We start from the raw sequence: 15,104 nt of genomic DNA, 5'->3' as shown, positions 1-15,104 counted from the left end.
ACAAGAGCACAAAACATGTACATTTCTAGACATCTTTGAAAAGCATGTCAGGTAAAGAGCTTTTTTTCCCTCTTAAAGGGGCCGTGTTGTATTTTGAGACAGGCTTGAATAAGCTAAGTAGCCAAAAGGCAGAGGGAAGCATAATTGGTCTGATTCTCTGTAATAATGGTATGGGAATAATAATGCATTTTATTTTGTAAAATGTCTTCTTGCATGAAACACCACAACATGTTTTTTTCCCAAAAATCTCATGGAATGTAGGCCTACATTGAACACCAAACATTGGCTGCACAGAATTTTCACAACGTTCAAGTTTGCGCTCAGCAGACCTGACATTTGCTCAGTGCCAAAAAACAGGGAACATTGCCCGTAACATGATGCAGCCATCACTATGCTTGAAAATATGGAGATCGGTACTCAGTAAAGTGATGGATTTGCCCCAAACATAGCACAGTATTCAGGACAAAAAGTAAATTGCTTTGCCACATTTTTTGCAGTATTGCTTTAGTGCCTTTGTAAAGGATGTCACGCTGCTTGCTTAGCGAGTACCAGTACCTCACAAACCCATGTGACTGCCCTCCTCAAGTGTCTTAGCCGATCGCGCCATCTCAAAAGCTAGCTAATGAGGTGACGCAAGCAGGACACTTAAGGCTGAGGAGTAAGTTTCACACATCCCCAGTTTTCTCCTATCACAGCCATTAACTCTGTAACTGTTTTAAAGTCACCATTGGTCTCATGGTGAAATCCCTGAGCGGTTTTCTTCCTCTCTGGCAACTGAGTTTGTAAGGATTGCTGTATCTTTGTAGTGACTGTGTGTATTGATACACCATCCAAAGTGTAATTAATAACCACTATGCTCAAAGGGATTTTCAATGTCTGCTTTTTTATTTTTTACCCATCTACCAATAGTTGCCCTTCTTTACAAGGCACTGGAAAACCTCCCTGGTCTTTGTGGTTAAATCTGTGTTTGAAATTCACTGCTTGACTGAGGGACAGATAATTGTATGCGAGGTAGTCATTCAAAAATCATGTTAAACTCTGTTATTGCACACAGAGACCATGCAACTTATTATGTGACTTGTTAAGCACATTTTTACTGGACTTACTTTTTTTTCTATATATACATCTGCCAATAGGTGCCCTTCTTTGCAAGGCATTGTAAAAAGTTCCTGGTCTTTGTGGTTGAAAATCACTGCTCGACTGAGGGACCTTACAGATAATTGTATGTGTGGGGTACAGAGATGAGGTAGTCATTAAAAAATCATGCAAAAAACTTATTGCACATGGAGTGAGTCCATGAAACTTATTATCATTTGACTCCTGAACGTATTTAGGCGTGCAATAACAAAGGGGTTGAATACTTATTGACTGAAGACATTTCAGCGTTTAATTTTTAATTAATTTGTGCAAATGTCTAAAAACGTAATTCCACTTTGACATTATGGGGTAGTGTGTAGACCAGTGACAAAACAATCCACATGTAATCCATTTTAAATTCAGGCTGTAACACAACAACATGTGGAAAAAGTCAAGGGGTGTGAACACTGTAGACTTACAGTGACCTAAAAGTCCAGAAATAGGTTGAGAACCTGGTATCTCCCTGGGGACATATTTGTATATATGAACATAATATTATCTTAGTCATGTTTAAAGTCTGGATACTACAGGTTATACATATTGTTTTGGGTATAACAAGGTTATATGGTTGATCTGTGAGCAAGACGAAATAGAAAGCTGACCTGAGGCAAACAAGATCTCCCACTATAAAGCACCTACTTCCATAAGTAAAATCCCTATTGCATAAAATAGGAACAATGTTATCTTTCCAGTTAATATAAAAACATAGGCTAAAGTCCCTGCAGGACTATTGCACACATTGCAAGAGATGATTGTAAAGACACTTAATGCGTAATTCAAGGAATATATCGTTTCCCCCAAAATGTCTCCTAACAAACACACATCGTATAATTTCTCTCAGTTCTAAAATAGAGGGCTTGGAGGTGGGGTAGTCCAATGGATCTTCTTGAGGGGGCAAGGAGGTGTGGTTTATTGGTTCAGAGATCCATATTTCCCCCCAAAACCAGGGCTGCTACTTGCTGGGTCCTTTAAGAGTGTTGAAATAGTCTTTCAGAGTTTCCTCGATGTTGGGCACGCCAAAGTTTTGAGCTGCAAAGATGCCTGTGCAAGTCCCAAGGACCACGGCCAAAACCGCAGAGGATCGCAGCCTAGACACGACATACCCTGCCAAGAAGCCCTTGAGGAAAGGAGAGGCCAGCACACTGCCACCCTGGAACAAATAAATGCACAATAATCCTCATGTTAGAAACAAACGCAACACACAGGTGTGTAGTTGCTCTCATCTGACAGTTTGACAAGATGTATGGAAAACCTGTGCACTATGCATCCATGCACACAAACAGACTTGATATATTGCCTAATAACTACAGAAGAGAGAGGGCTTGTATGAGGTCATGTTTATGTGAAAACACAGCCTGAGGCTAGGGTGTCCAATCAAAAACGTATCTTTGACCAATTGGTAAACTAATAAGTTAATTGTGTAGATAATCCTCTAAGAAAACCAATGGTCCAAACGTCATGTCTCCATCATAATATTTTTCAAAAGCTATTGGAGTGTTTACCCTTGTACTTTTGTAGGATGGCCGGCATTAGGGTGACTAATTCAATGGATGCCAGAGAAAAAAATGGGTTGTATCAGCTAGGCTGGATTCTGTGCAAGAGTTAAGGCTACTGGCTACCTGACAGGCTCGCTTTTTCGTTGAACTCATCATTTTCTTCTCAAATCCGCAGGACATAAAACAATATAGAGGTAAGGTGGATATCGGTTTTGAGACATGACATGTAGTATTTTCATATTTTAGTATACACTTTAAATATTAATTTGAAATTCCTGTTCTTTTTCGAAGATTTCTCACCAAAAAAAGCGTTTATTTGTGAAATGTCAACGGATATATCAAAACTTTTGATTTTCAAAGCCTTTTACTTTTAATTCAGCTCTTGCCATGCTAATTTAGCTTTTTGCTACCCGTGGAAACAAATTTGAAGACAAAGGCCACAAAATGTAAAATGCTCAAAAGTTGTTACGAGAAACCTGCACCACTATGTCAACAGAGCTCGGTGCTTATTATCGTATGTACTAGGTTACAAAATCTGACTTTTGGGATATAATGTTAATGATATGTTAGAGAAAGACCCCACTGAACGTGAACAATCATATTTGTTTTGGTCAAAAAATATTTTATAACTTACGGAAGTGAAATTTCATCACCAAAGCACGTTTTCACCTACTCATATCATGGGTGGACACCCTAGTGAGGCCACCCTAGTGAGGCCTGTGTGTGTGTGTGTGTGTGTGTGTGTGTGTGTGTGTGTGTGTGTTTCAGGGCTTCCCCCCCAAAATATATGAAAAGACAAATAAAATGAGCTCCGGCCAATTGTCCAGGAGAATTTAAAAAATCCCATTGCGAAAATGCATTTTAGCCTATTCATTGATTGAAATACCTGTCGATGTAGCGCTAGAACGGTTACTGCAGCTCATCAAACAGCTTGTTCGTTAATGCTGGAGTGAAACGTGCTTTTATCAGCCTAATAATTGCGCAACAATTCTGAACGTAATCGCTTGTTAAAAAAACGTTTTGATGGCCACGATTAAAAAGAGCTAATATATGTTTCCCGTTTACCATTCAAGTGCATAGGCAACTAGGCAGGCTTCAGGACATCACACAGGACATCACACTTTGCAATAAGCTGGAGCCAATATGCATTTTGAAAACATATGTAACTACTTCATTTTTTGAAACCTGAACGTTTTACTACATATTATGAGGCATGTCTTACCTTGCTTCAAAGAAACCTAGCAAAAATCCAACCAAATGTGCAGCAGGAAATTATTTTATAAAGACTATGCCAATGAAATCAGTAGCCTATTCTCTCATGTTCAATTGGTTTTCAAATGTCTTTCATTGTCCAGTAGCCAAAGGCACAATCCTAGTCATATTAGCAACCCATGCTAATTGTTGCATCTTTATCTCCCCTCTGTCTAAATTTCAAACAGATATTTTCATCTCGGTATGAAATCGCTCACATGTGCTGTGTGCTTTTGCCAATGGTGTTTTCCCACTAATTGCATTATGGAATTAACATTCACGCGTAGCTTACTGCCTTGTGTGCATTGCTGTGCTTATAATGTAAAGAAATCCTAGTTTATCAAAATCTTAAGCTAAATGTTCTGATCTGTTGCATGAGTCTCTCTGTTGCATTCAGTCATTCTGAGCACTGTTTGTGGACGCCATAATTGGGTTAAGCATCCAATGCATATGGGTCCGGTGCATTTCTTAAACGTCCAGTAAATTAAAAGTGCTGCTGGTCAAATGTATGGCTCCACATTTTTGGAAAACCCTGGTTTGTGTGTCGGATATCTGACTGCTCACCTGTGGGATCCCAGCCTGTACTTCCTTCTCCACACGGCGCTGAATGTCCTCTAGCTGGTCCTTGAGCTCTGCCAGATCCTTTAGCTGTCTCAAAGGGTAGTAGTACATGTCAAAAGTCAATTTAGGACTGTAAGCAAGGCAAGTTATTGACACATAAAACTTGAATCCGTCCTCCCCAATTAAGGTGCCACCAACCTCCTCTTTACTTCTATTTCTTATCAATAAAATAGAAAAAATACATTGTTGGTTAAGGGCTTGTAAGTAAGCATTTCACTGTAAGGTCGACACCTGTTGTATTTTGCGCAAGTGACACATACAATTTGATTTGATATCTAAGGTAGATCTACACTCAAGTGATTTTTTAGTCCCAAATGTGTGTCCCAAAACAATCAAATATTCCATCCGAATTCTTCCTCTTACTGAGTCCCATTATATTGTATACGAAATCCATTCTTCGCCGATACTAATGAATGAATGAACTTAACATCTTGATCGACTATTGATTACCCTGGACTAGTGTGCACAGCTTTGACCACTCAGACAAAGATATGTAAAACTAAGATATTTCCTCTGTGTCGTTTTCAATGGGAGCAAATGAGGCATAGTAGGCCGAACAAGCAAGGAGGTGGGCAGAACCAAACACGGGCTAGAGATTTTATTGGCGTGATTAAGCATAATTTGCATATAACAGTTAGAGAACGCCTTCTCTGTGAAGTGCGCCGTAACTCAATTAGCCCCTCCATTCTTTGTAAACAACGCACATTTTTTGAAACTTTGGCAAACGGTCACGTCTACAAAAATGTGTGCATTCTGTTCGTAACCGTTTATAGTTTGGCGAACAGAAAACTATACTGAGATCGGGCTCTTCGATTAGAAAATCAGCGGAATGTCGGATCAGTTCCATCTCGCTCCATACTCCCTCGTCTCTTCAACATAATTGGTGGGTAGTCGCAATTCCAACCGGTTGCTTCTGATTTATACATCTGGTGAAACACCGGTCTGCTCGTTCTATCCGTAACTCAGTCAAGGAAAATGTGTATTCTACCGGTTAAAACAATATGGCATATGAGTATCGTGTTTCCAGTCTACATTATCACAATCATATCCAGCACAATTGCTAGCTATATAGACTAGCAGTCACCAATGGCCCAGCAGGTCAGGTTGCTACATGAATGTAATGTTTAGTAAACGTTAGCTAGCTCGCATAGCTGGGCTAGTTTGACAGTTTCTTAGCAAAAACATAAAAGCTAGCAAGCTAAATAACGGTCAGTCGACTATCTACACGTAACGTTAGCTACACCGAATATACCTAAAACTAGCTAATAAGCAACTGCTACAACCGCGAATACAAGGTCGGATTTTTAACTCTCCACAGGCTAAAGTTTACGGCACTAACCTTGTCGTCCGCCATGTCTTGAATCAATGCTGGTGGTACTGATTTATGACTGGGCTCGATTTTCTTTCCTGCTAAAATATGTGTGACTAAAAGTAATGTGCGCTGTGCCGACTGTTTTTACTCAGCTTGCTTTCTGGATTACATCGCTGTTATAAGCATTCTTTACAATGTGGCAATATCAATTCATTTTAAAATCTAGCTACTAGCATTATTTATTTATTACATGATTAGAATTGGAATTGAGGCCAGTACAGTTACAGGACACGGCAGGCGTACAGTTAGCTTGCAGTATTCGCAAGTAAAATAAACTGATTTGAAACTATTAGTAATTGTAATTGGACAGCCTTTTGGGGGGATTACATGGGGAACATTCGCATAATGCTATGAAACTGAATGTCAACAAGTACAACAATATTCAAAATTCTAAGAGTTTGCACAAATACATGGCTCTGCCTAATGCCATCAGAGGAGCTTTGTACATCAAGAGGGGTTGTAATTCCACACGCGAACTGGGTGGTGGTGCCACGGCAACCGAAGTGGAGGCTTCATATATACATTAATTTGGTGGATGTGAGAAGAGGTTGATGCAAGCAGACTGAACGTTGACGGGCAGTGTGAGCCGTCAAGACATGGATGCTGATTAAGGTGAACCATAGAAATAAAGTACATGATGGAGCTACAGACCATGTGATGCCAATGGCAGTCATGTTTTCCAAACAATTTCCATATAAGAATGCTCAAAGGGACACATTATTAGGCTACGTCAAATCAAATGTTATTTGTCACACGCGCTGAATACAACATGTATGGCCCTTTGATTAATGAATATGCAGCCGGGATGTAGATTGTCTGTGGATTGTACTGGCCATATGACAGATGCAGCCATAGGCTCTCTATCTTACATTGCCTCTAACATTTGCTCGGTTGAAACCTCTGGTTGTACTGTGACAAGGATAGTGTAACTGCCAGATTCATTTACATCATTTAGCAGACCCTCTTATCCAGAACAATTTACAATAGTGAGTGCATACATTTTCATACTGGTCCCCTGTGGGAATCAAACCAACTGAGCTACACACAACTACACTAGAACTACACTATCATTACACTACAACATTGCATCGAGGGAAAAGAGATGGGTTTAGAAAAGCTGCAGCAACAGACGCTGCCTTCAAGGAAGCCTGCCTATAGAGCACCCACAGCGTACTGATGCAGCCATCAGGAAAGTTAAGATGTACAGTAAATCATCCTCTATTCTGTGGTGTTGCTGGCATTGCTATGAAAAGCACTCTCAAAGTGTCCCTTCTCATATCTTTTTAGAGTAGGGCTTGGCAGATGCAGGTTCTTTGTGAGGGGCAGATTTATGTCTCCAATCTTCCCGAGACACCCCTTTTACACAGAGGCATCCCATCTCAAATTGAATTGAAACCTATTACGACTCCCTCACTACGAGAATACTTGATAGGCTACACCAGTCGCATTCAGTCTGTGAGAAAGCACGTTTGTTTTGATTTCTGTATTATTGCGCTTTTGTTGGCCTCAGATATAACTGTAGTAATGTATTTCTTCTAGAAAAAGCATGCTTTTTGGGTGTGCCTTTGTCTTTAGTGCCCTTTTCTCTGCCTCAGCAGTCCTTAAGGCACAGAGAGCCAGGGGACAACCAGAGAGGGAGGGAAGGAGGGAGAGAAAGAGGAAGAGCGATAGAAAAGCGTGTGCGAGAGAGAGGTAAAGGGGCGGGGAGAAAGGAGGGGGAGTGGCTGAAGCTGCAGGCATCACTGAGCGCAATACAAAGAGAGCGAAACGAAAGGCAGCAGCAGCGTAACAAACAGCATCCCTCCAGCACAGATAGAGAGATAGAGAGAGAAAGAGATCATCAAGACGGGGGGGAGAAGGGATTGTTTATTTTCTATTCAGAGAGTTCCCGGACGGGGCTTGCACAGAGAGTCAGACAGAGAAAGAAAGAGTGAATCTATTTGAATCTTCTTGGCATGTGAGTGTGTCCCTTGACGCTTGGCGGGGTGTGCAGTTGTAAGGAGTGTGCGGGGGAGAGTTGTCCTGGCGGCATCAGGGCGTTTTGGACTGGAATGTGGTGCAGCTAAGCCAGGTGGCCAGGAAGGAAGGAACACCTATCAGCATGCTGGGGAAGGATTACATGCTCGCCATCATCATAGTCAATTACGACGGTGAGTAAACACACACACACACACACACACACACACACACTGTCCTGGGCTCCTCCAGACCTTTTTCTCTCCTCGTCCCTGGTTCCCCAGAGGGAGAGGAGACGGCCGGCCGGCCGAGGAGTAGTGAGTGCAGTAGGTACTGGCCTACAGGTGCGAGCTCATAATCTGATTTTCACTGGTAGACAGGGTCAACTACAGGTGCTGTGTCATCTAGGGCCAGCCAGGCATTCTGTCCCACACACTTTGTAGAGTGAAACTGGAAATACACGATGGGTGCTTATATTTGTAAAAGTGTGTATTATACACGTGTAAAAGTGTGTATTATACACGTGTGCAATGTAAAGGTGTTTTTTTTTCTTCACCTTGTCAGCGCGGGGATTCTGTTACTGTCCCAACGCTCTAACCGCTAGGCTACCTGTCGGAAAGTTTGAAGGGTTATTAAGATTGAGTTGGGCGATTGTGTGTTTGTTGAGAGTTCAGGTAGTGGACTAGATTTTTTTGTATTTAGCTTTGTATTAAAAGGATAGTTCACCCAAATTGCAAAATAACATTAGTTTCCTTACCCTGTTAGCAGTCTACAGCAGACCATGCTTTGGTTTAGTTTACCTGGCACTGTTTCCAAATGCTAACATTGTAGCATTTGTGGCACAAATCCCATAGAGCTTGCCGGCTTGTAGTCCTAAAACCCGGAAATGAGTTACCTCTAGTTCGTTCAGCCATCCCTATGGGGAAAATTAATGAGAAAGAATGGGGTTTAGGGATGAATCCCGAAAATAAGGTCTGAGGTTAACACAGGCTTAGGAGATCTTATACATTTTGTTTTATGAGATAATATCAGTCAGTTAACCTGACCTTTAGGAATTATGAAGCCTTTATGTCCTTTATGAGCTTCAAAATTCACAAAATGTGATGTTTGCTGATGAAGTTTGTCTCATAGACCAAAAGAATAAGATCTCCTAAGCCTGTGTTTACCACATACCTTATTTTCGGGATTTATCCAAAAACGGCATTCATTTCCCCATAGGCTTTGTCAAACGAATCACGGCAGAGTTAGTGCCTACAAAAAAAAGCCATTACTAGTTCTCTCTATTCAAGTCATGGCACAAATCCAATTCAAGTCAATAGCATTTTTTGCACATCATTTCCAAATCATCCCAAAGTATTTAACATTTATTGTGCAGCTCAAACAAAGTAACTTACAGATGATTTGAACATGATGCGCGAGAAGTGCTAATATCGGTACCATGACTTGACTGGGATTTGTTCCACAAATGCTAAAACGTTAGCATTTGGAAACAGTGCCGGGGAAACTCAACCAAAACATGGATTGATGTCATACCTTGTCTATAGACTGCTTACAGGGTAAATCAACCAATATGTCATTTTGTAATTTGGGTGAACTTTCCCTTTCATGATAATAAGGGCGATGGTGGGGATTTCACAAGCTGTGATGTATCTGTCTGTTGCTTCTGAACAGTATCATATATCACAGTGTTACTAGGTGTTCTTGCTCACACATCATTATGGGATCATTACACCCTTGAGAGTAGAGGTCGACCGATTATGATTTTTCAACGCCGATACCGATTATTGGAGGACCTAAAAAAGTCGATACCGATTAACCAGCCGATTTTTATATATTTATTCGTAATAATGACAATTACAACAATACTCAATGAACACTTTTATTTTAACTTCTATTACATCAATAAAATCAATTTAGTCTCAAATAAATAATGAAACATGTTCAATTTGGTTTAAATAATGCAAAAACAAAGTGTTGGAGAAGAAAGTAAAAGTGCAATATGTGCCATGTAAAAAAGCTAACGTTTAAGTTCCTTGCTCAGAACATGAGAACATATGAAAGCTGGTGGTTCCTTTTAACACGAGTCTTCAATATTCCCAGGTAAGAATTCTATTTCTCTCTCTACCATTTGCATTTCATATACCTTTGACTATTGGATGTTCTAATAGGTACTTTAGTATTGCCAGTCTAATATCGGGAGTTGATAGGCTTGAAGTCATAAACAGAGCAATGCTTGAAGCATTGCTAAGAGCTGCTGGCAAACGCAGTAAAGTGCTTTTTGAATGAATGCTTACGAGCCTGCTGCTGCCTACCACCGCTCAGTCAGACTGCTCTATCAAATCATAGACTTAATTATAAATATAATAACACACAGAAACACGAGCCTTAGGTCATTGATATGGTCAAATCCGGAAACTATCATTTCGAAAACAAAACGTTTATTCTTTCAGTGAAATACGGAACCGTTCCGTATTTTATCTAACGGGTGGCATCCATAAGTCTAAATATTCCCGGTACATTGCACAACCTTCAATGTTATGTCATAATTACGTAAAATTCTGAAAAAGTATTTCGCAACGAGCCAGGCGGCCCAAACTGTTGCATATACCCTGACTCTGCGTGCAATGAACGCAAGAGAAGTGACACAATTTCCCTAGTTTAATATTGCCTGCTAACCTGGATTTCTTTTAACTAAATATGCAAGTTTAAAAAAATATACTTCTGTGTATTGATTTTAAGAAAGGCATTGATGTTTATGGTTAGGTACATTCGTGCAATGTTTGTGCTTTTTTCGCAAATGAGCTTTTGTTAAATCATCCCCCGTTTGGCGAAATTGGCTGTCTTTGTTAGGAAGAAATAGTCTTCACACAGTTCGCAACGAGCCAGGCGGCCCAAACTGCTGCATATACCCTGACTCTGTTGCACAGAACGCAAGAGAAGTGACACAATTTCCCTAGTTAAAATAAATTCATGTTAGCAGGCAATATTAACTAAATATGCAGGTTTAAAAATATATACTTCTGTATTGATGTTAAAGAAAAGCGTTGATGTTTATGGTTAGGTACATTGGTGCAACGACAGTGCTTTTTTCGCGAATGCACTTGTTAACTCACCCGTTTGGCGAAGTAGGCTGTGATTCAATGATAAATTAACAGGTACCGCATCGATTATATGCAACGCAGGACAAGCTAGATAAACTAGTAATATCATCAACCATGTGTAGTTAACTAGTGATTATGTTAAGATTGATTGTTTTTTATAAGATAGCTAGCAATTTACCTTGGCTCCTTGCTGCACTCGCGTAACAGCCTGCCACGCAGTCTCCTCGTTGAGTGCAATGTAATCATCCATAATCTGTGTCGAAAAATGCCGATTACCGATTGTTATGAAAACTTGAAATCGTCCCTAATTAATCGGCCATTCCGATTAATCGGTCGACCTCTCCTTGTGAGTTCCTCCGGACAATTATTATTATTTATTTTTTACAGTTTGCCCTTGCACTCTGTGTTCCCCGAGGGCCGACATGAATTCAACTCTTCATTGCATGGCTGGTTAAACTTCTGTACATCGTATGTTTGCCGCCGATCTTGATGTAATTCTTGGATTTTGTGGTATTGAAATCAATACCATCAATATCATGCCATCATTTCTAAATAGAGAATGTGTTAGTATGATTGTTTAGATGAGGGTAGTTTCATTTTTTGTGTTCAATTGAGTGTTCCTCTCTCCACACACACACACAGTAAACAAAAACAAGCCCAGAGCTCTTATTTACAGAGGGCAGGATGTGTTGTTCACCTTGGTGACTGTGTGGGTTGCCATGTGACTCGGCGTTGTCTTGGTAACTGTTGCTCTCCTGGTGTTAGGAGTGGCTGGTTTTTATTAGGGAGGGTAATGCATTGCACAGTAGGCAGCAGGCACAATGTTTAGTTGTCAGCACAAAGGAGAGCAGAGTCAATTATACGTTTGTGGACTAAACTGTTGATATTACCATCAATTATTTATTCGACAGTTTAGTATTGTAGTAATGATGAATTAACTGTCAAGTTCAATGCATATTGTTGAGCAACAACATTGTTAATATCCTCTCAGGAGACTATAGAAGTCTTGTCCCTTTGTTGTACCTTTTTTTGCTATCAACACCACAGGTTCCTCAAACAAAGCGCTTGCCTTGACTGTGTACGTCATTGATCCCAAAATAATTCCCCTCAAAAGAGGCGGAGGGAGAGAAATGGAGAGATAGAGAGAGCGTCATCCTTATGCTGGGCATGATACATGTAAACAGGGACACTGTGTGTCAGTAGTTTATTGTGAAAAAACTGTATTGTCTAATGTTAACATCGCATACACATTATCCTGCAGGGTTGGAGGGGGTTAGGGTGGGGAATGGAGTCTTAATAGCACCCTGCGGAACATAAAACTGGTCCCATATCTGTACAGTATGTGTTTTGAATTAATTTTTCTGACTTTCGTTGTCATGCCATCCATGGTTGGGTTGGGTTGGCACATAGGCTTCAGATCTACGACTAGTCAAGGGGTGCGTGGCATGGCTGGTAGAAAAGGATATAGCCGTCCTGCTCCCGGATTGAGAGCTGAATCCCAGATTGAAGTTGTGATCCACTCTGGCCCATAATCCCTCTGGCAGATAGAGCCCAGCTCTGACCTTGCACAGACGCACCATTGGGATTACTCTCTCCTCCAGATGTACTGTAGTCTCTCTCCCCCCCACCCCCTCTCTCTGCCTCTCTCTCTGTCTCTCTCTCTGTCTCTCCCTCCACTCTCTCTCTCTCTCCATCTGTATCTGTCTGTGTCTGTCTGTCTGTCTCTGTCTCTCTCTCTGTCTGTGTCTGTCTGTCTGTCTGTCTGTCTGTCTGTCTGTCTGTCTGTCTGTCTGTCTGTCTGTCTGTCTGTCTGTCTGTCTGTGTCTGTCTCTCTCTCTCTCTCTGTCTGTGTCTTTCTCTCTCTGTCTCTCTCTCTCCCCCCGCCCTCTCTTTCCTTTTCTACAGTTTATCATATTACTGTTATTTATAGTCTCTACTTAATTCTCTCTGCATAATGTAATTTCTAGTCTCACTTTCTCTTTGGCTCTAGTCTACAGCACAGGTGTTTTACATTGTTATAAACATATTCTACATTCTTTCTCTATATTTAATCGTAGCTCTCATTTCTAAATCCCATTATGCTTCAATATTCTATTTGCTGTCCCAGTTACTCGTTCCCCATTCTCTAGTGTAAGGGGCAGTTCTGGGCAGAGAGAGCTACCTGACTGCAATCACTGCCATCACGACTGCTCAATTACAGCTGTTTACAGCCTCGTAGGGAGCGCAATCTGCGGCTCTGTCTTGATTGGCCATTTTGGAGTGCTTTGGTAACAGGCTCAGTCCAAACGTGTGTTGAGAGACTCAAGTGTGTATCTGTATCTAGAGTAGAGTAGATAGTCACCCATCAGTGACAATAACAAAGGGGGGCGAGGACTGTACTGTACTCCTCCCCCATAGAAACACCGCGGCCCTACATCCACTTAGTCCCAATGGAGACTTGAGTTATTTGAACGGGGACCATAATTAAATAAAGCCTGCCAAAATCAATGTAACAAAATACTTGGGAACACCTCTCAAGTGCAGACTGGCACCAATGAGTAAAGGCAACTCTGACAAAGCTATGGCTGATACCGCATGGTGGACTAGCTCGTTTCTGCCTGTCATAGGAATAGCAGTCACATTCATGCTCATGCATTAATCTAATGCACGTGCACACACACAACAATATCACGCGAATGTCTGTTCCCCTGTTAGCTCATTGGACCAGCTGGTTTACAGCAGGAGTTGCTATAGGGACTGATCAAGCAGTGCAGACTCTGGGATTCATCAATAATTCACTAACACCCTCTCCTGGAGATTCACTGCTGTATATGACACACTTTCACTCGTCTGCATTCTGCTCTCTACTCCCAACACTAAGTGAAACTGCAAGAAATGCATGTGTAGCTTACCTTCTGTGCGATTAGAACACATACACTTGTTCACCTTTACAGGTCAGTACAATCCACGGACAGAAGCCTAGCACTACAATGGAAGTCATAATGGAGGCTTCACTTACATCAGATCAGTAAATATTTAGGTAGAAGAAAAGCCATGATATAGAGAAGAGTATTTATGACAATAGACAGGAACTGGTTCAAAATAGCATGGTGATGACATATATTACTTCAGAGATGACCGTTTGAAATGACCAACCACGGGCTTAATTATTACTCCCCTGTGTCATTGGTGTTGACAATACACTAATACTTCACGGACTTCATGAACTCCACTATTCAATAGAAAGCCCTCTTGAGTCAGGAAAGCCATTGGTGCTGAGACTCAGATGTTTCACTTTGAATTGTATTCCAAACTAAAAATGTTGATTTCAAAGGTTAACGAACCATACAACTCTATGCAGAAGGACTACTTTTAACAATTTACACGGAACATTTTACACAAAAACACATTTACTGGAAGAACTGTGCAGATGCAAAGTTCGGAAAAAGAATTTCAGTAAAATCTCCCTGTGCCTAAAAAAATACTATTATTGCTCTCTATATCTTCTCCGTGTCACCATGCTCCCGCTCTCCTTCTCTGGCGCTCGAGCGTGCCATGCTGCCCTTCATTACACACACCTGTCACCATCATTATGAGCATCAGCGCTCATTGGACTCCCCTGGACTCCTTCACTATGTTGATTGCCCCACGCCTTTGCTGGCTCGTGAGGTTTTATTGCCTCAGTTGGCTTGGCAGGCGCCCATCCCACATCACGCCTCAGCCGGCTCGTCGGGATCCCACGCCTCCGCCGGCTCGTCGGGCTCCCACACCTCAGCCGGCTCGTCGGGCTCCCACGCCTCAGCCGGCTCGTCGGGCTCCCACGCCTCAGCCGGCTCGTCGGGCTCCCACGCCTCAGCCGGCTCGTCGGGCTCCCACGCCTCAGCCGGCTCGTCGGGCTCCCACGCCTCTGCCGGCTCGTCGGGCTCCTACGCCTCTGCCGGCTCGTCGGGCTCCTACGCCTCAGCCGGCTTGTCCATCGCCCATGCTTCGGCCAGCCCGTCAGGCTCGCCCATGTGGGATGCCAGGTGGCTCCCCAAAGGTACTGTTACGTCTGCTGCCCTTCATTACGCACACCTGTCACCATCATTACGCGCATCAGCGTTCATTGGACTGACTTGGACTTCTTCACATTGTTGATTGCCCCGTCTATATCAGTCTGTTCCTCCGTTGGTTCCCCGCGTCAGCATTGTC

The 15,104-nt window shown here is 41.9% G+C and overlaps 2 protein-coding genes across 3 annotated transcripts in view; one reads left to right on the top strand and one right to left on the bottom strand.

Moving 5' to 3' along the window:
• Positions 1-1,358: 1,358 nt before the first annotated feature.
• LOC129868667 (SLC35A4 upstream open reading frame protein-like) lies at positions 1,359-6,071 on the bottom strand. The gene is made up of 3 exons (XM_055942842.1): positions 5,845-6,071; positions 4,449-4,532; positions 1,359-2,287 (listed from the first exon to the last, which is right to left on the bottom strand). The coding sequence occupies exons 1-3, from the start codon at positions 5,857-5,859 to the stop codon at positions 2,090-2,092; spliced, it is 297 nt and encodes a 98-aa protein (XP_055798817.1). The 5' UTR covers positions 5,860-6,071; the 3' UTR covers positions 1,359-2,089.
• A 1,553-nt stretch (positions 6,072-7,624) lies between these two features.
• LOC129868662 (amyloid-beta A4 precursor protein-binding family B member 3-like) overlaps positions 7,625-15,104 on the top strand; it is a 29,146-nt gene continuing 21,666 nt past the window's right edge. For both annotated transcript variants that reach the window (XM_055942838.1, XM_055942837.1), the window contains exon 1: positions 7,625-8,027. In XM_055942838.1, the coding sequence (XP_055798813.1) occupies positions 7,979-8,027 (49 nt within the window). In that variant the 5' untranslated portion in view covers positions 7,625-7,978. The remainder of the gene's footprint in view (positions 8,028-15,104) is intronic.

This window comes from Salvelinus fontinalis, chromosome 13 (genome assembly GCF_029448725.1).
Source record: "Salvelinus fontinalis isolate EN_2023a chromosome 13, ASM2944872v1, whole genome shotgun sequence".
NCBI lineage: Eukaryota > Metazoa > Chordata > Actinopteri > Salmoniformes > Salmonidae > Salvelinus > Salvelinus fontinalis.
This window is presented reverse-complemented; position numbering and strand designations above follow the sequence as displayed.